Below are 21,076 nucleotides of genomic sequence, written 5' to 3'. Positions count from 1 at the left end.
GTGAGAATTTATTATGAAATCAAAATATTTTACATATTCCTGGATTTTACACCATATTGTTCTTAAGCAAAGTTACTCTTAAAAATAGCTTGAGTAACACCTTTTCTACTTAAAACAGAGCATCATGCATAAGCAAGCATTTCTTGATTTAAGAGTCCCTTTTTGTTTAGTGCTGTTATATATCAAGTAATTCTGAAAAATATTTCTAAGTCCTAGCCTTAAAAAAATCCTAAAGTCTTATTAGGCATCTACATTGACAAACTAAACCTGTTTTAAAAGTGATCGACCAATAAAAACACTTTAGTCCTAATTTTCTTATTCTATAAATTATTTTAAATGAGAAAAAGTAAATGTGTGGGCAGAATGCTTAACAAATAAGAAATCCTGTACTTTCGTTTCTCTTCCACCATAATTACAATGCTAAAGTATCTTTAAAACCCATACACATACCTGTTCATTCATGACTCAGCATCATGATATTTTCCTGACTGGATGAAAACCTATAAATATCAGTTTTCTACTTACTGACAGAAATCTAGAAGAGCAAATTACCAGGAACCACTCTCATCCCTGTAGCTAGGAAGGAGAAAGGACAAGGTCTCAATTTCCTCCTGTGAATTTACAGCACAGTACAGTCTGATCACAGTTCTCATGCAAGAAACTGTTGTACTAACAGAGTAATACGAAGTCAGTGACATTGTATCCAATTAGCTGTATCCAATTTATTATTAATCCAGTTATTGTCCCCTCTGAATGGAGGATTTTTTCAGTATTTGGTGAAATTTACAGTCTGTTGTCATGACGAGAACTCTTTTGACATGGATCTCAATGGTTTCTAAGCACTGAACACACCTAGAAGTCTCTAAGACTTCCTTATTCATTGTTTTCTGCATGAAAATAGTTACCTCTTTTTCCCACATAAGTAGTGGAAAATTATAGAAATTATAGAAGAGGGGAGCATTGTCTGCAGAAAAACTTCTTCATCAGAGTGCCTTTAACTCAGTACAAGTTCAAGAATGCAGTTTGGCTTTATTGTGTAAATTAAAGGGAAATGCAGTTCCTAATTAAGGCTATGAAAGCGTGAAAACAACGAGAATTGTTTTTCCAAAAATTTGACCATTCCGCAGTTATTTTTCCTGCAGATTCTCTGATCTCACTGATAAGGACACAAATAAGAAGTCCTTTAACTATTAAGAAAACTAAATTAAAAATAATAAGACCAAGAAAGAAAACAAGAAGGAGTTAATTTCAGATGGTATTCTGTTGTCCCTGCATGATACGACTCACTGCAAAGTAGTCTCCTCCGAGAGGATTCCTCCATATTCAGTCAAACAAAATCACCTGAAAACAAAATTTCAATTATAATGTTAAAACAAGCTCAAAGTCGCCATTCATTAAATGCTGAACTTAACTTCACATCTAACCTCCTCTTCAGCCAGCAATTGATCTTATTTTCCATCAATAACAAAAATCACAGGTATATGCAGTCATATATAAGACAGTAGTATTTTTTTCTCATGTAAACAATTGCAATACTTACCAGTTCAAATTATAAGAGTATTTGAATTTAAATTATGTACAGACAAATCAAAACTTCATCAGTTAACTTTTTTGTGCCATTAGAATTTAATTACTAACCAGGGAAGCAAATTTAGGACCAAATGTCTGCTTTCATTTTATTAATTACTCATCATAGTGTATATAACTGGTAAAGACCTCTATATATGAATTGAAGTCACGTGAAGTTTCAGCAATTGACAGCCTCACAGTTAGTGCAATGTCTGTTACACAAACTAAGCTATAACTTTATTTACTCAGAACTGAAGCAAATTATAGATTATATCCATTCCTTCAACACCATTAGCAAAACCATTTTAACCCTGGAGGTTTTGCAATGACCCCATCTTTTGGCAGGTATGTGAACTTTTCTCTGCCCTGTTCCTATTAATTCTGAAAGCATGGAGCAACCTCATCTAAAGAACAGGGAAAGGGAAGCAGAATGCTTCAACAATAACAAACTTTTTCAGTTTTTGTGGTGAATAAGACAGTGAACAGATAGAAAGAGGTTCAGGTTACTGCCCCTATAAAGTAAACAGGGATGCAATTCTCAGTTGGTGGCATTTCTTTAATAAGCAGTTGCTAGTCACTCAGATGATGCATGCACTCAGCATATCAAGCACAGTACCCAAGAGCCCCAATAGCATGTGCATAGCTCCAGAAGCAAACTATCTTCTGCTTAGAACAGGCATCAGAGACCAGAAAGGCACAGGGAGCACAGGAAACAAAACTATGAGAAACAACACTCTGGGGAACTTTGTAAGCAATATGTTCTAATTATGTGATGAAGGATTGGTGGTTCATAATAAAGACTGGTGTATATAATTTGCATGTTTGTGCTCTGTAACTGTCAAGGGCTCTGATCCTGCCAGAAAGGAAGCATCAACAATTCCTAGAATACCAGATTAAACTTTTTGCTAATCACTAACTTGCAGATGCTGCTCAGCAAATCTCAGAATTATGCCCAAACATAATTCAGACTACAGATGCTTATATACTTTAAATACAAAGAATATGCCAATCATTATAGCAAAGCAAGTCCAGCAGTTTTCTGGGGACAAGAGGGCTGTTTTAACAAAGATGGAATGGACATTTTAAATTGCAGCCTCATCATCTACCACAGATCCCCTCCCATGCTCTGCACAAACTTCAGTGAGTTTTCTGGCTTCAGTTTTCAAATTGACAAATTTACTTGTGCTCCAGACTGCTTGGTTGCAAATGGACATCCTGTGCTATGGTGCCCACTGCAACTTATAGCTTGACATATCTAATAATAAATATTAATATGCCAGAGTGGGTAACAGGTGGCAACAGTGGATTTCTTTAAAATACAGGTCTTCCAATTTTCCAAGTCTCTTAATACCCAGCCTTTCAGATCCACACATCAGTTCAGATTCTGCCAACTTCTAACCATCAGATATAAAAATAAGCCTGCAATAATAGTGCTAATGGAGCTGCAACAAATGTGAAAAGCTTCAGACTTCTGTTTCAAAAATCTTCCTAAGATATCAAATGCAAGCTCATAGACCTTCATGAAAGCTGATGATATGAGTGCAAGAAAAGAAAGACTTAAAAAATTCTCAACTTATTCCTGTTGTCTTCATTTGTGGGAAACAGATGACTAATACTCAGCTCATTCAGAGTCTGACAGCAATTACAAGCTCCTTAACGTCACTCTTCTAACAAGACCTAAGATTCTTAAGTGATTTCTATTGCAGATAGAAAGGCTCAGGGAACATGGAACACAAAGCCAATGGAAACCAGGCTTCACAAAACAGCTTGTAATTAGTATGCTCTAATTAGATGCTGAAAGACACACAACTATCCACAATTAACAACACAACTAAGTTAGAGAAGACCGTAAGTGCCAAAAAACGTGAAAGCAATGGCTTCCATTATGTAGCCTTCTGAAAAACAAAAACCTCATCTTGTGTAATATATGTATTTGAAATAATCTAGTCCTTACGACCATAACTAGTTACATTACAGCTGTTGAAAAAAAACAGAAAATTGGTAGTTCTCATAAACCAGCCACTAACTTGTACCTATAAAGGCCTGATTTTAAGAGCAGTATATTTAATAGTTCCAAAGAATCATTAGATTTGCCAATTAGCACCATTATTTTTTTTTTTTAATTAAATCATCTTACCATGAGTGGAGAAAAAAAAACACAGGCGATGCTTCATGAAGTTTAAACAGAGCAGTCAGTTCTTCGGACTAAAACCCAATTTTTAACGGTTGTAATGGCTAAAGCAATGTTTTGAGCTGTAAATATTGATGCACAATCTGTAGACAGAAATGAGCAAAGTTGCACAAATCTTTCTCCAAAGTTCTGCCTTAAAAATGTTATTCTGGTCTTGCTTATCAGAAGAAAAAAAAAAATTGTTTCCAGCAGAAAAAAAACCCAAACCAGACATTGTTGAAAACTGTACAGGACTTTCAAAATATGTTTAAGAATCACAGAGGGGAAAGCTATTAATAACCAAAGAGGGGAATTCAGCACCTCACATTATAGTGAATGCAAAACCATGTGAATACCATCAATGCTTGTGATGTAGTCTCCATTTTATAAGCACATTTTATAAGCAATACTACCATGACTTAAAGCACTTCAGGCACTGTAGACTCAGGAGGACGAAAATAAAGATTTGGCACTGAGGTACTAACACATGCAGAATGTGATTACTTTTCCCTATATCATCTACTAAACCTGTTAATTAACCTGGAGAGCCTCACCCAAGCATCAAATCCACAGATGAACTGGGATGGAAAGCAGTCAATTTACTTTTCTATTAAAACTAACTAAGCAGGTGCAGAAGACAGCCCTAGCCTACCAGTAGATGCTCATAAAAAAGAAAGAGCATTGCCCATCACATAACCTATCACAGGGAGGTAGAAAGATCACTCTACAATGAACAAGTTAAAACCTGGGAATTTTACCTTCCAGTGGTGCATTCCTTCTCTATGGACAGTCTTCAGAAAATCCACTTGTCAAGATGCAAAAGTTCTTGAAGATGGGCAGAATAGCTTCAGAAAAGCTGTTTCACAGAAATCACAAAACACTCCTGACAATAATATGGATCACTCACCAATTCTGAAGTTTCATTCTAGAAGTCATAAGAATTTAGGAGGTACAAGACCACATTTTTGTCTTCTGACATAATGAACTACTTTCCTCTGAAACAGCTAAGTATTTTGCTTAAATTAAAAAAGGGTTTGAAGTAGATATCTGGCATAAGAGGGTACAGACCACCCTATTAACATCTAGAAAAGTAATTCACAACTTTAAAACAAGAACCATTTAAAGTGCCAGGCACAATTAAATATAAATACCAGGACCTGTATAAGCTTTAAAGCAGAGAAAGTATCAGTTTCCAAATGGTTTGTTTTGCTGATCAAAGCAAACTCAGCAGTAAGAAGGAAGTGAACCAATTACATTGCCCAGACTTGAAGAGATGAATAATTTTATGACAGCTACTACTGGCACCAATATATAAACTTCATTGCCTGCAGTGACTGAGTTCAAGAGAGTGAGCCCATGAAATGAAAGACAAGATTAAACTGACTAAAAATGTGTTCTACAGAAAGGAGTATTGTATTTTAAAAATATGACATCTGAAAATGCCTTTTTTTAAAATTCAAGAATCTGTTGCATATTCCAAGAAAGACACTAAACTAATCTGGCTAGGTTGGTTTTAAAGCAGCAGTGAAGGCACAGTAATTTAGATTTTATTTCAGTGCTATTTTAACACAAATTACTTAGTGCTGGTTTACCACATGGATAAGAATACATTTTATTTGCAAATGAACTACATAACTGGCAGAGGGTTATTTACACACATACTCAGTGGCAGTCAATACCACTGTTTCTGAAAACGAATCATGAACATTTTTTGCTACGTTCATAGCTAGTGAAGATACAAACAGTGCCTCATGAACCACCACTTAAAACCCTTCCATAGCTAAGACTTTTCTTGTTTTAAACCAGGGGAAAGAAAACAAGCAGTGCCAAGCAGTACAGTCAGATAGAACTAGCTTCTAGAACTGAATTCTCCTGATAATACTGATACTAATTTCAACAGAGAGACAAATAGATGGGAAAAGGCATAATTGTGATACACTTTATGTTTAAACTGTTGCATTGATCTCACTGGGATTATTTGTATGAGCATGTGTATAGCTGTTTATACAACCAGAGTAAATAAGAGTTCTATAATCAGCCTTAAAACACTTCCCAGTACTTTTGCTGAAGCACTGTTCAGAGACACTGTAGTAAACCAAAGCACTCAGGGAAAACAAAATACCAGCAATAAAATAAGTGCCAGTTAACTATCAAACTTCAATAGCATTATTATAAATTTATCATAATTAAATGTAATGAAGTCCACTTCAGAGATGGCTTGAGAAGTATGAAAGAATAGTTTTATATTTTATGTGCAGCAAATTATGCACTGTGCTGCTCGTAGTTTGAAAATATTTTACATGGTCAGAATTTAAAATACAACAAACGTTCTGTGCTTTGCCTTTCAGAGGCACAAACCACCTCAGCCTGGGCAAAAAGAAGAGCAAGCAACATGGTACTTAACATTCATCATTATTGTATCATCATAGTCCTGGGCACTACAAATATTAACTGACTTGCATTTCTAACAAGTTAACTAGGACAGGTAATAAAGTACCTATGCCAGCCATGGCAAACAAAATGCATACATTCCAGAATGAAGTTGCTGTTCACTAACTCCAATATCTGACCTGGCATATTAGAGAAAATTTGTAAAAAGTATGCAAAGACATCAGCAAAATTTTACTCCTGTTCAGAGCTTTTGCATAAAAACACCCCACTGTGTGGTGTCACTACACGCAGTGTTAGATTTTATCACCTACCATACCTGACAGCTTAAATTGCTCCATCTTGGCATTTAAGACAAATCACTTCTTCCAGTAGGACTCATTATCACTCAAGTTTTCTTTAAAAAAAAATTCCTTTTTGCATTTTTGTATCTAAGAACAACAAATTTCTGTCCCTCTTAAGCTACAGTTTTCACATTGTTTCATTCTTCTCTAAGCTTGACTCCAGAGTGTTTGCACCACTCAAGCCTCACACTTTAAGTGATTCATCACCTCTCACAAACCAGGTTATATTTTTTAAAAATAATTAAATAGAGCCTTTTTGGAAAGTTTGAAATAAGACTATTCAAAACATTTGTTAAAAAACAAACAAAAACAAACAAACAAAAAAAGCCAGCAAAGACAATTAAAATTATTTATGTATCAAAATACTATATTTTATATTACAGACTCACACCTTACAGAATTTATCTTCTGTTAATTTTGTGTTAAAATTATTTATAGAAATACTACTGTAGGAAAAGAAACATTGGACTGTAACTAAACAGCATGGTATAGTGTTTCTTTTCATAAATATATCTCAAAAATATCAAAATCAGCCATCACCAGCTTGACTGAAACATCTTTTTTCCAAAATCAAGGATCTAGTAAGAAGGAATTGATTTGGTTAAGGATAACTAGGCTAGTAGCACCAAGGCATAGTTTTGATAACCTTCTTCTTCCATCTAGTGGCAAGAAGCATAAAAACCAAGGTCTTTAGGAGAGCAGTCATAGCTGTTTTCCAACACCATCTGAATACAGAGACCGACATGTTATGGAGGACCAAGTCATGTAGAATTCTGGTTTTCATCTTCAAGTTCACAAGTAATAAATATAACTTCAAAAGGAGCTTAGCAATGCACTTACAGGGCAGAATTCTTGGAATTTGTGTTCTCTGGACAGGTATAGCTGTTTTCCATGAAGCTCAGTATTTTTGTTTTCCAGGTTATTCAGTCCAATCATGTAATTAAGAGGCTGCAACTATCCAAATCTGCATTCAGCCTCAACTTCTCAAGTATCTACTAGGAAGATCAGTGCTGTTTAGCATCTTTGTTGGAGACATGGACAGTGGGATTGAGTGTATCCTCAGCAAGTTTGCTGATACCAAGCTGTGTGGTGTGGCTGACACCCTAGAGAGAAGGGAAGCCATTCAGAGGGATCTTGACAGGCTGGAGAGGTGGGCCAATGCCAACCTCAGGAAGTTCAACAAGGCCAAGTGCAAGGTCCTGCACCTGGGTCAGCACAACCCCAGGCACAAATACAAGCTGGGGGGAGAATGGCTAGAGAGCAGTCCTGAGAAGGACTCAGGGATTGTACTTGATGAGAAGCTCGACATGAGCCACCAGTGAGCGCTCACAGCCCAGAGAGCCAATCACATGTTGGGCTGCATCAAAAGAAGTGTGGCCAGCAGAGTCAGGGAGGTGATTCTGCCCTTCTGCTCTGGTCAGACCCCACCTGGAGTACTGCCTACAGCTCTGGAGCCCTCAGCTCAGGAAACATACAGACCTGGAGATGGTCCAGAGAAGGGTCACGAAGATGATTCAAGGGCTGCAGCACCTCTGCTATGAAGAGAGGCTGAGAGAGTTGGGGCTGTCCAGCCTGGAGAAGAGAAGCCTCTGGGGAGATGTTATAGCAGCCTTCCAGTACCTGAAGGGGCTAAAGGAAAGCTGGGGAAGGACTTTTCATCAGAGAAGTCAGTGATAGCACAAGGGGTAACGGTTTTAAACTGAAAGAGGGTAGATTTAGGTTAGACATCAGGAAGAAAATCTTCACCGTGAGAGTAGTAAGGTGCTGGAATAGCTTTCCTAGTGTGGTTGTGGAAGACCCCTCCCTGGATGTGTTCAAGGCCAGGTTGGATGAGGCTTTGTGTGACCTGATCTAGTGGGAGGTGTCCCTGCTCACAGCAGGGGAGTTGGAACCTGATGATCTTTAAGGCTCCTTCCAACCTTAACCATTTTATGATTCTATGAAGATTGGAAAAAAAAAATATTTAAAAACATTACAGCAATACTGCTCAGCACTTCATTAAACTTAGTTTATACTATTCTGCTGTTCACTAAAACACATAATCCTATTTATTGTCCTTTAGACAGAGAGTTGATTGTAGCAGAATATTAGAATTTATTAAAAGTTTCTGCTGAATTATCTGGCCACAGTAAAAAAACATGCCTATTAGTATGGAGCACTATGAAAGCAATAGGAATATGTCTATTACCTCGCTAAGTAAGAGCAGTGTTTTCAAGCTCACATTCTGTTTCTCTTTAGGATCAGCACTTGCACAACAGAATCTACTAAATTGGAAAACTGATTAAACCAGAAGTGTATTTGCAGAGGCAATGACAAGTTGATACTACACCCTTGTGGTTTCAACTAACCCTGGCATTAAACTTGGGGGAACTCCACCCTTTATCCTTCATGTGGAATCTTCTCCTGAAAAAGCACAGGAACAGATGAATAATTTCTCGAGTTGTTGTTTGTTGTTTTGGTTTTTTTTAAAAAAAAAGCACTGAAAACATGCTTGGATATCTACCCTGCCTGGTATGTGTTAGCAGCAGGACTAACAAAACATGGCTTCTCACACATTTCTATTTTATATAAACATGCTGTCTCCTAAGCTTCTTACCCTGAGGTAACACTAGAGCATAGGTCTGTGAAATCTAAGCTCACCTCTGTGACAGCATGTCATATCCCTTAAGCTCCACACATTTCCTAGTTTCCTAATCAAAGTCCCAAGGTAGGAAGTTATATGGATGTCAGCTGAAGTTAAGCGTGCACCAACTGCTTCAAGAATTGGGCACTACAGCTACAGGATAAGGGCTAAGAGATTATCTCTCACTTTCCTCAATTTGGGGTGCTATAGTTAGGAACTTCCTTCAGCTATTCTTGTCCACACATTTTGCAAGAATCCAGTATCTTTTGAGGCTGTCTGATCCTCTGATTCAGCTGAAATTGGCTAATGGGTTTAAAAATTGTCGTGGTAGTGGGGGAAAAGGATAACAACACTGCCAGAAAGGCATAAACATAGTGATAACCCAACAGCCTCATCACCTTAGGAATTTCGGTTAAATATGGTAAAATAATTAAAAATTGCCATCACATTGAAATTGTCACATGTGAAAATGTTCCACTTAAGGTTATCTAAAGCCTTTGCAGAACAAAAAAAACCAAACAAAATCAAATACCTGCACATCCCAGTGGGTATTCCCCCATTTCCAAGGAGTAAAATTCCTGCATCTTATACCTGGTATGTCACATAATGTAACTGGTACATTAGTACATCCACAAAAAACATTTACAAGACAGATTTACAAGACTTCTTAACATTTTTTAAAGAGAGCAACAGATAAGAAGTGCTCACAGGGTTGAAGTGTTTAAATCAATTTCAAAGCAAAATGATTTCTGGATGGAACACTTTAATGATCTTTGCTTTCTATCACATAGCTCTGCATTTTATCAAATTGAAATCTTACATAAAAAATATCCAGTGTGACAATTTTGAGCATTTATCTGTATTATTCTTGATTCAAGTTTGACATACAAAACCAGTACAATGCTGAATGTCTATATATACACACATACACTGAGCCAGACTGCACTGCATCACCTTTCTTCTATACTAGGTTTAACAATTAATGAACATGTACTTAAACAGAACTCACACAGAACAGAGTTTGTTTTGTCTTTTCCTCATGTATTGCAAGAGAGAGACAATTCAGGAAAGAATAGCAACAACTGTTCTCCACAGTGTAAAACAAGGCCAGGTTAAGAGCAGCTCAGAGCAAGAAAGTTGCTAACTAGCATCCCAATGAACATTGATAGGCATCCCTGCAAAGTCCTCGGAGCTTTAAACAATGCTGGCAAGTATTGTATTGCCAAGAATTCACTACTATGTGCCAAGATGCTGTGCTTCCATCTAACACATGCCTTAAGTAGATATCCCCTCCTACACTAAGTTTCTACCAAAGGATTAATTTAACTTTCAACCTTTAGAAACGAGTCACTGCACAGGTTCCAACTCTGCACTCCACGAACCCATATGGAAACCTTCTGATGACAGACAGCACTCAGAGATCAAACAGACTCCTAAAGCTTAGGAACACACAAGTGAACCAACTGTCAGCAGAGTGGAGTAGTATTTGCCTTGAATAAAGTCTACATGATCAGTCCCATTTTCAGAAGCATGTACCATTCAATTTTGTACCACAATTATTTTACTTTAAATTACTTATTTGATTTATTGTCCTTCACATACAAAACATCAATCACCATGTGAAAACAACCTCTATGAGAAAAACAGTAAACTCATTTTTAACCTTTGCATGCCTTTCTTGACAAACTATTTAAAATGAAATCTAAAGCTTCAGAGAAATGGGGTTTTTTTCACTTTTGACTGGAATTTCAAAAGCAGTTTTGAGATGGCAGTATCTGGAAGATGTTTTCAACCAACATTTATTGGATTATTCAATATTTCAGACTAATGTTATTCTTTGAAAAACCATACATGGACTGAAGAAAAGATACCAAACAACTGAATGTACAATACTTAAAATTTTCAACAGATGGCACTTTATAGCAAGGAATCTGTAGTGCCTAATTAAAAGAGAGCAGAAAAAATTGGATGAATGAGTGCACTGACATGTCAATGTCTGCATCTGAAAAAGACTAATATCCTTAACTTTAAAAGTAAAGTTCTATAAAACAGAGTTCAAAGAAGAACACTAAAGCCAAGTAAAAACTCTGTGGTAACATTCTATCTTGGATATTCATCACACTGAGATGTTCACAAAGGCAGGATATCCCCATCTTCTCTTCTTCTCAGGCAGAATTCACGTGCAGAGTTAAACTTAAAGATAGTACAAAAAACATGACCATCAGTCTATGGTTATTACTGCATACAAGTTTAGAAGAGACCAGAGAATCTTTTTAATATGACCTAGAGAATGCAGCCTTGTGCATTTCACAGACATTTTGATGTCTAAAGCTAGAGAAAAGATTTTTAAGAACCATTTATGAGCTAAATAAACACAAAAGGTCTTGGAGCACTGCTTCATCTGAGTTACAACCCAAGTTAGACTTTTACGTTGTCTGTCAGTTTTCTGTGAATGGAAGGTGCTTGCTAATGAGAGTCACAAAGGGCAAACTGAGAATGGGAACATTTGAAGAAATTCTTGGGGAGCAAACAGTTATCTTCAGCTACCTAATCAGTAGTTATAGAGGAAAAATCACTCTTCATGGAGAATGATGCACTGGGAAAGGACAAAGGGCAATGGACACAAGTTGCAGCAAGGGAAATGGCAATTAAATAAGTTTTTATAACAGAACCTGTTAAGTATTGAAACAGGTGACCCACACCATTTGAAGCTCTATTTTCGGAGGTCTTCAAGATTTGAAAAGACCCTGAGCAAACCCAACTGGCTTCAACAACAGCCCTGCTTTCAGCGCTATGCTCAACTACAAGAACACTCATGCTTCCCAGGAATTAGGATTCTGAATTGTTCAGTAGAAAATGGTACACCAAAGGGTGAAACCTGGCACCACATCCTCAGGACTTGACTTCTGAAAGATGCTCTCTCAATTAAGACTGAGCCATACTCTCTCAGACTCTCAAAAGAGTCCTCCACACAAAACTAGGAGAACAAGACCACCTTTTACCCTGTGATGATGACATTTCAACAGTATGCAGGAAGTCCTCTATCTAGTAAAGGACTGAAAACTATGTCTTGGTCTGAATCCTCATTCTGACCTAAAACGAAGAAGTTTGATTTTAAAGCCACCAATTTTTCAGATGTAGGATCTGATTAGTGGGTAAGGTTCCCACTTTCTAAGTAAATTTATAGAGAAACAAGTCAGTAACCATAATCGAGCAGCACTTAATATACTAAACAAAGAAGGAACATCTAATTTGTATATCGTGTGACAGCTTACATGTTAGATGTTACCATCTAACAGTATTCAGTACTGTTAAAAATATTCATGTCCATATGTAGGAAATGCAGGCATATACAATTAGATTATTTCCAACATTAGGTGGCATGCAAACAAAATTCTGAAACATCTGAATCCTTAAGGTGATGTGACAAGGTCTTGGAACAAACAAGCTTTTGTAGAAACAAAACTACATCAAAAGGTTTTATTAAATATTATTTATCCCAGAAACTTGCTAAAATACATAAAATCTTTTGTAAATCTATCCTCTGTAGCTAAATATCACTACAAGATTCACACTGAATTTGAAGTACAGAGGTCTGCTAATTAAGTACTACAGATTGAGTTTCCCCCTCAGCACTGTGCAAGGGAAAATTTCAGGTATAAAAAGGGATAGGAGAGGGTAGTGTTATACCTCCACAGTATTTTGCAATCCAAGTACTGGGCCACAAAATGCCATGATAGCCACATACTTTTCTGTTCCCGAAGGAGGCCATTTTTTCTCCTGATTGCCATTAAAAGACTTAGGCACATAAGAATCTCATTCAACAGCCAAGAAACAAACAAGCAGCAGCAAAAATACAGCAGAACTGCAGCAACTACAGGAAACTGAAAGATTCCACACTAGATATTGCCTTATCAGGCTTAGAGCTCTCATGAAAACACAGCTGTAATTTTAGCACATTGTTTTCCCTTTGCTGGTAGAAGCAGATTCATGTCTTGCACAGATTAAAAAGTCCTTACCTAGATGAACTGAAACACAAGCTGTCACACACTTCATATATTCAGAATAAACTGCCCTAGATGCTTTAAAGTTTATTTTAATATTAATCAATTATTTTGGTGTCAAGAAAAGCATTACTAATCTGATATTTTCAAACTCTGCTCAGAATGAAGTTGATTCCATATAGCTTCATCCAACTTTAATGCTATAAAAACTTATGCCTCAATCCATTTAATTAGTAACATACTTCCATAAATCTGATTCAGGCTGCTTCCAGTCTTCTCCCATTAATCTTTTCAGGTTCAAATCTTTGAAAAATTCCAGACGATGACTGCAAAGAGAGAAGAAATCAACAAAAAAGGTGTAAATCTTTAAAAAAGGCAGTACCCTAAATAGGTTTAATTGATGTTTATTTTCACGTTTTCTTGGAAAATAATGTAACGAGCATTCCATTTGTTCTCCTTCCAAAACTTGAGTTTATAAATAAAAAGCATTACTGTGTTTCTGAAAATCTCGTACTAGAAAACACAGGGAAAATCCTCAGCTATGAACACATAGTATTGCAGAGCATAAAATGAAGTTATGAGAGAGCTCACCTTTTAAACTCCCTCAATTTCTGTTGCCTGGAACTGCAGCCAGAGCAAGAGGACAGCAATTTCCTCCTTTAAGACTTATCCACACTCCAACAAAGTAAAAATTTAAAACTCTTGACCAACCGAAAAATCATCTCACAGGGATATCCCTTCCTTACAGGAACGAGGAAGAATGGATGGGCTAATGAAACTACTACGCATTTTTTTCTGAAAGACTAGAAGTCTCATTTTCTTTCAAACATTATTAATCAGTTCTTGCTAACAATTTCTCCTTTCAGCTACTATATAGAAACAATAGAAAGAAGACACTAAAGTCTATAGCTTATTAATACTTACATTAAACAACTGCCAAACAGTAGACAGAACATCTGACACTACACTAATCACTTTTAAAAGGCAAATTGAATTATCTTATTTGGAAGTTATTTGTAAGAATAAAGACAAACTATGAGCAATGAAAGCAGCAAGGAGCAACTTCTCTTAATTGCATCTGCTACCAATGTCTGAAAAAATCAAGGGGTTTTTTGGAAGGGCTACTTCAAAAAAAAAAAATTGAAGGAATCCCTTCCTGAAAAATATTACTTTTACTTTTCTTAAATAAAGGCAATAAAGGGTAACTTATCTAAAATTCACCTTACTTGGCTGTCATTGTATGCTGATTAACAAGTTTGCATAAGAACTATAGAGCAGCCTCTAGAGCTAGTACATTTACACAAAATGCCCAGAAGAAGCAGTTTTTATCAAATCACAGCAGCCTCACAGTCACAGGCCCAAAGCACAATTTAAAAATCAAGATATTATATTTCTTCTATTTATACTGAGTATCCTTTTATTAGACTTTTCCATTTAGTCTCCCTTTTCAAATTTTTCCACAATATGGAACCATCTGTAGAGTTGAGGTTGTTTAGAACAGTAGGGAAGACACAAAAGAGATTTACTGGAAATCTATTTGATGAAATTAATACTAAATGGCATTTCAGGAGGTGCTGGAGGCAAGGAAAATAGTAGCACAACCTTTCCATGATTTAGCTGAGGAAGGTGATAAAACAGATGCCAATGGTGTTGAATGAATCATTTTCTATGCACCTAGGGGATAACATAGAAATCAAGCACTAATTACAGCTATCTGCCACAGTGCTTTACACAAAGTACAGTGCCAATGGATCTGGGGATAAACAGTGTAATTAAACTACTAGTGGCAATCTGAAAACAAGATTGGCTCTCTTTCAGTATTCCAAAAATAGTGCAACTATATAACAGAAGTGCTAGTTTTATGCTTACAAATCTGGTTTCTGTCCTTCCTGTAGTTCATGTCGAGGCACAGGATAAAGTGCCTCATATTTTCTCTGTTCTCCTGAGCCATGAATTGCAAATGCATTGAACTTGTTAGTGCATGGTGGAAAATAATTCCAAGGAAGACGAGCTTTACCCTCCCATTTGGTGTTCGTTCTGGTCACCTCAAACTCTAAAGGAAGCTCTTCCTGTTAAAGAAGGGGAAAAAAACCCAACAAAAAGATCACACAATGTTCCAATCCAGCAATACGTACCTAAAAACAATTAGGTTTTTTGTACTTTATGAATGTACTTGACCACTTACTTTCCATACTTTTCTTTTGCCAGAAAGCAGCAGCAACAAGTGTTCTCCATGGCTGTCAAAAAAATAAGAGCACAAATTTCTTAAAAATTGTGCCAAGTTATTAGCTTACTGTTCCGCCACAAATATGTACATTCCACATATTGGTACAATTCATGTAGCCAGTCTTCCTCATACATATATCTTACAAGCATCAGAACTGGAAATGCAAATTAACAGTAGTGACTTTTTCAGAGTGTTGTACTTACGGACAAAGTTCAACTTCTAAATACTGTTCAGTTCTGTCACTCAGGAAAAATGCCTCTACAACTGAAAATAAATCAGGCTGTCAATATTTTTTACTGATTTGTAATATCCTGACATATTCATATCCTACTAAAACAATTACGTTTTCACAACACCTGGCCTGTGCCATGCCTGGGTTTATCTAGCTATGTACATGCTACTGACAGCTTGCTAACTATCTGAAATGCTGTGCTGAGATTATAACTTCAAGAGCACTTATCTTTCATGCCTATCACCATAAAGAGCTTTATAAAGCACCATTCTAAATTTATTTACTTTACCATCTCCTGTTTTGGAAACACTCGATGCAGCAGAAAAATGGCAAGTCTACTAATGTTAGTAGCTGTCCATGGAAGCAGAAAAGCAGCAGCACACAGCTACTCCATCTAGCATGCGTGCTGTGAGCAAAGCTGACCAAGACAAGAATCCTAGTCCATTGTACTCTCAGCATGCACTCCAGTGAGAGCAAACAAGTGCAGAAGTCTTGTGTTTGCTGGCAGTCTGCAGAAACAGAGCACCAAAGACCAGAAAAAGAAATAAAAAGTGAAGAGAGGAGCATATACTCACAACAGAGTCCACACACCCCATTATGAATACTGGTAAATCTCAGAAACAGTAGGAAAGTGTTTAGCTCTTCAGTGGCTTTTCCCTTTCCATGGCTGATACTTTGGACAGGAGATTACCATTCTAGGTGCACCTGAAAGCCAGGTATGACTGCTGAATGACCTTCCAGGAACACAGAGCAGAACTATAATGGTGTTTCGCACAGGAATCACATTATTAGAGAGCTTTAATTAGAATTATAATGAGATAGATAACTTCATTTATTTTTACATAAGCCTATTAATAATATCAAAGAGGTGCTAGTACTGTTCTAGTAGAGCTTTAATCAGAATATCTCAATAATGAGGAAGCAGAGAACTACTGGAAACATTTTATTCAAAGCAACAGGTGAAAGTATTGATAGAAATGGAAAAAGAAAACAGCATTACTATAAGAATATTCCCCATCCCATTTAGGTACACTTTTGAATCATATTTTACAAGTTCCTCATTGTTTCATAGCATCTTATTCCTCAAATATACTTTGGAAAAGTGATTAAAATACACAAATTTCAGCTATTGCTCTGTACTCCTTAAAGCAGAAGTAGAATCTATCTTTAGGATCTCACTTTTATTTATCTACTGCAAATGCATTTATATATATATATATATATATGCCACAAAATTATTTTGATGTTCAAGACACCAAGCCTCTATTATTCCACAAGTTATATCAGTAACCCAGAAGCTACACTTGAGTGCCTATACTATTGACAGAATTAGGAAGAGTCAACCTCATCATTCTTGAAATCAATCCAGTACTCCACTTCTTTGTGGCCACCGAGTGACATACTTGCTTCTTCTCCCAGTCATTGTACTGTATGGTAGAACAACCACTCACCTTGCAGCCACTGCTACTGGGGAAAATCCCAGTATTTTTTCCCAGTATTTTCCCTCATAGAAAGGAATTTTTTATTTACATTACATTTCAGATCTGACCTTTAAAAGTAGTACTGTGACCAAAGAAACCAAATTGAATTAGACATCATACATTCAGAATCATTAGATCAGTTTGAAAAAAAACAACCATTATCAACTCTTAAATAAAGACAAGGCATATTAACTCCAGAGAACATGAAGTCAGACAAATTTTCAGCAGAACAGTTACACTTACCCTCATAGTCCCACAGTCTACTAAAAGGTTTCCCTGGCTCTCCAAGGGGTGCTGGAGGATCATTAAAGAAGGGAGCATTAACTTCCATTATCAGTCCCGCATTGTCTGACTTCAGCTCAATTGTAACTGGCTCATGGCTCACAGGTAAACCATCCCATGTGTGTTTAATTGCAAATTCCATCTTCATGTACTACATAAATGAGAAAGCAAGCTCCTGTCAAAGATGTCAGATTCTATTTCAGCACCAACTACACTGTTTGCTTGGTCAGGAAAAAAAAGCACACTTTCATACAACATCAATCAGCAAACCAGGTTTTTAGACCCCAGAAGAGCTGAGATAGTTTAGGAACTTTATAAAAGCAACTAAATAAACAGTTACATGAATGCTTTTCCTAGTTTTTTATGCCTGCATGATTACAAACCACTCTGAAGTCCTACCAAGCTTAAGGCATTTCAACTATGTACCTAAAAAAACACCTTCCAAAACCACCAGAAATATTTATCAAGAGAACAGATAAACAAAACAAAGTCTCCATAGATGAAGTCTCCATAGATTATTTGGTAAGATGAGAAAAATAGATTGAGAAAAAACTTCAATGAATCTGAGATGCAAGAAGATTAAATAATCAGCTAAAACTTCCCTTGTGGTCATTGAAATCCAGCCAAACACAATTTCAAGGAAAACTGCAAGCACATCTTGTCAAAAGTGATCCTTGTTTTGTTGCCTTACACATCTCCTAGCCATACAAGAAGGGAACATCATAGTACATCATAGCCTCACTGAGAACTAAGCATGCGCCATTAAGCCCTGTGACCAGAGAGGTGCTAGCTGAGTAGGCAAGCTGTAACCACATTTCCTTCAGTGGGGAACACTGAATTGTGTTACTTCATCTCTACCCAGATATCCATTTTCTTGGGACTCATAAACTGGTAAGCATAGCTTACCACATTCTGCAGGTGTAGTACATGAGACAGAATGTAAACACATGCATCACACTTTGCCATTTTTGATAGCCTTGCTCTTATAACCACGCATTAACTGTGTCTCACACTTTCTGCTACATCCAACACTAGCCAGTTTCTATTCAGTGATTTTCATGCTGAAAAGCACCAGACCTCCTCTCTTTGAGTTCCAAGTTAGTAAAATAGATAGAAGGGTGTTAGTAAGGTAAGTAGATATACTCACAATCTAATGCCATGATGATGTGACCAAAGTATGACAGATTAGAGAAAATCTGAAGCAATAGATTTAGTAATTAGACACCTTCATCTAAGAAGTCCAGCAAAAAACTGAAGTCAAATATTGGACTCTTTTGATATATTTATTATTTCAATATCTACTATTTAAATAAAACTGAAAACTAATGAAATTCTTATGTTAGCATTTTAACTGCATGATATGTGAGACAAGCATCACATGTGCTTTGTGCATGAGACCTGGGACAGCCCTAGAAACTATGAAAGCTTCTGCCATCATTAATGTTCACTCCAACTCAAATGGCAAGTTTCTGGAAACAAAATGACACAAGCTGAAAGAAAACAGTCAGTGTACAAAGCATGGGGAGGGAAGACATCCAACATCCTTAAGCCAGCAGAAACTGACTCATAGCCCAGGTTTGTTAGTAAATAAAACAGACAAGACTACATCATTCGCAGTTTAAAACAAAAAGAGAGAACCAGTCAGAAGAGGAAGTACAGTGACAACTCTTCTGCAATAATGTACACCACCAAAAAGAAGTGCGATATGTTAAATAACAAGTCCCCTTCACAACACAAATGTTTTCTGAAACATATTCAATGGGCCTTAAACTGATCTAGAAAACATTAATCCACTGGAAACTTAGGCAAGTGTTATATTTTCAATTTTCTAAGGTGCAAACACCGAGCAGCACAAGCACGAAGTATCCAGAGTTTCTTCCTAGTGTTTTTGAAATGAACAGGAGTAAATGGAGGGCACATCTTAAGTGCACTCTTGATGAAAGGAAACAGGACAGAAATCCACACGCAGGATCACTTGCTCAAATTAGTAAAGTTTGAGTAGATAGGTGCATCTAAGAAACAGAAGTGTTATGAACCCATTTTATCCTACACTATTAATATTATGCACTTTAAAGTCAGCATTTCCTTCTACTATTCTACTTTCAATTTCTGCTAATATATTTAACTCTTTGCAATCATGGTCAAGGCAACTATCTGAAATACCTATTTGAAAACACTGTCAGATATAAATAGTGTTTTAAAATAACATAGCCTTCTAATGAAAGTAACCTGGGAAGATCTTAAAAGCCAGGGAGAATTATGTGACTAGCTATTTAGATTCCTGACTGAAATAATGGATGTGAAGCTTCTGTGCACAAAATTTGAAAGGTTGTCTCAGGAAAAGTCACAACATACCAAGTTTAAAATTAAGCAGTAAAATAATAGAACCTACTAAACTACTTCAAACACTACTGTAACTGTAGTGTCTAAAATGAAGATGAAACACAAGACACATCACACATTCCTATTTGTACCTATATGAGTGACAGATAACCTGTTTTTTTTAAAAAAAAAAAAAAAAAAAATTAACTCCTGCAAGGACAGCTTACAGTGTACTGAAATGAACATACTTAAGATTTAGCCCATTGCAGTATTACTTTTGCATAGAAGAATATGCAATTTTAAAAAGAAAAATAAAGTAATAAGGAAAATTACAAAACATTCAGTAGCTTCCATTAGAGGTCTATCTAGTGCTAAGGTGCCAGTAGCTAAGCAGATCTAAGATTTTGCAAATGAATAGTTGTTGGTCCAAGTTTTATTAGATTCCATTGACCTAGGTAAGATGGCTACTAGCAGCTTTTCAACTGTAATAAAACCAGCAACACAAGCAACGCTGTAAAATTCCCAACACCAAGAGGAGACCCTTTGTTACCTGTTTACACCGCACCTCAGCCAATTGTTGATAGACTGTAAAGCGACACAAACGCTAAGTTGAACAGCTTTACAGCAACTACTTTCTCAGACACTGAAGAGCTCTCACACGGCATGGCCTGAAGCTGCAGAGCTGACAGCACCCGGCTGAGGTCTGAGCCCCTCGGCCACTCCAGCTCCACAGCTCGTCAGCAAGGAGGACGACGCGGCTGCTTCCTGCCGCCAGCAGCACCCCACGTCTCTCCTTATCCAGGGGATTTACTTCTATCATCCCCATCATCCCCAACCCTACCGGCGCAGGTAGGAAACACAAACCAGCAGGAAGTAACCTGATTGCTTTTCTTAACGCTCTAAGAGGACAGGAGAAAAGCTGGACTCCGCTTAAGAGACAGCAGCTTGTACTGCAGTTTAGAACTCACTACTAGATACACGCACCATCCCCGAGGGCTCGAAACTGTGCCGGGTTTCGCTGACCCTGCAGCCACAATCAGCGGCGACGGCGACACTTCCTGAGGAGAAGCTGAACGCCTAAGCCTATCTCTAACACGCCAGTTTCTCACAGAAGCTTAACAAGGTGTTCCTCGCACCGCCGGACACCCGCCGCGACGCTGCCAGGACCGGCCCGCCCGGCCCGCCTCACACCCCCCTGCCCCCCCATCCCGCCCCATCCCGCCTCACACCCCCCTGCCCCCCCATCCCGCCCCATCCCGCCTCACACCCCCCTGCCCCCCCCATCCCGCCTCACACCCCCCTGCCCCCCCATCCCGCCTCACCCCCTGCCCATCCCCCCCATCCCGCCTCACAGCCCCCTGCCCCTCCATCCCCCCCATCCCGCCTCACACCGCCACCGCGCCGCCGGGCGCGTGCGCACAGCTCCCCCCGCCC

At 37.6% G+C, this 21,076-nt stretch overlaps 1 protein-coding gene across 7 annotated transcripts; it reads right to left on the bottom strand.

Annotated features, from left to right (window-relative positions):
* Positions 1-358: 358 nt before the first annotated feature.
* On the bottom strand, positions 359-20,974 carry C4H4orf33 (chromosome 4 C4orf33 homolog). 7 transcript variants are annotated; one of them, XM_051618738.1, is made up of 7 exons: positions 20,965-20,974; positions 17,282-17,471; positions 15,529-15,589; positions 15,284-15,335; positions 14,968-15,167; positions 13,341-13,424; positions 3,757-3,843 (listed from the first exon to the last, which is right to left on the bottom strand). In XM_051618738.1, the coding sequence occupies exons 2-7, from the start codon at positions 17,466-17,468 to the stop codon at positions 3,789-3,791; spliced, it is 639 nt and encodes a 212-aa protein (XP_051474698.1). In that variant the 5' UTR covers positions 17,469-17,471; positions 20,965-20,974; the 3' UTR covers positions 3,757-3,788. The 7 variants fall into 7 exon arrangements, with proteins under 7 accessions (XP_051474702.1, XP_051474698.1, XP_051474696.1 ...); XM_051618736.1 differs by lacking the exon at positions 20,965-20,974 and adding an exon at positions 20,193-20,620; XM_051618737.1 differs by lacking the exon at positions 20,965-20,974 and adding an exon at positions 20,208-20,620.
* Positions 20,975-21,076: the final 102 nt, after the last annotated feature.

Source organism: Apus apus, chromosome 4 (genome assembly GCF_020740795.1).
Source record: "Apus apus isolate bApuApu2 chromosome 4, bApuApu2.pri.cur, whole genome shotgun sequence".
In the NCBI taxonomy this organism is placed as follows: domain Eukaryota; kingdom Metazoa; phylum Chordata; class Aves; order Apodiformes; family Apodidae; genus Apus; species Apus apus.
This window is presented reverse-complemented; position numbering and strand designations above follow the sequence as displayed.

Excerpts from the sequence above, each read along its gene's own strand:
- C4H4orf33 (XM_051618735.1), bottom strand. Across the intron at positions 15,168-15,283 it reads GCAAAAGAAAAGTATGGAAA|GAAGAGCTTCCTTTAGAGTT; the intron begins GTAAGTGGTCAA and ends CTTCTTTAACAG. Across the intron at positions 3,844-13,340 it reads CCTGAATCAGATTTATGGAA|ATTGTGCATCAATATTTACA; the intron begins GTATGTTACTAA and ends TTCTGTCTACAG.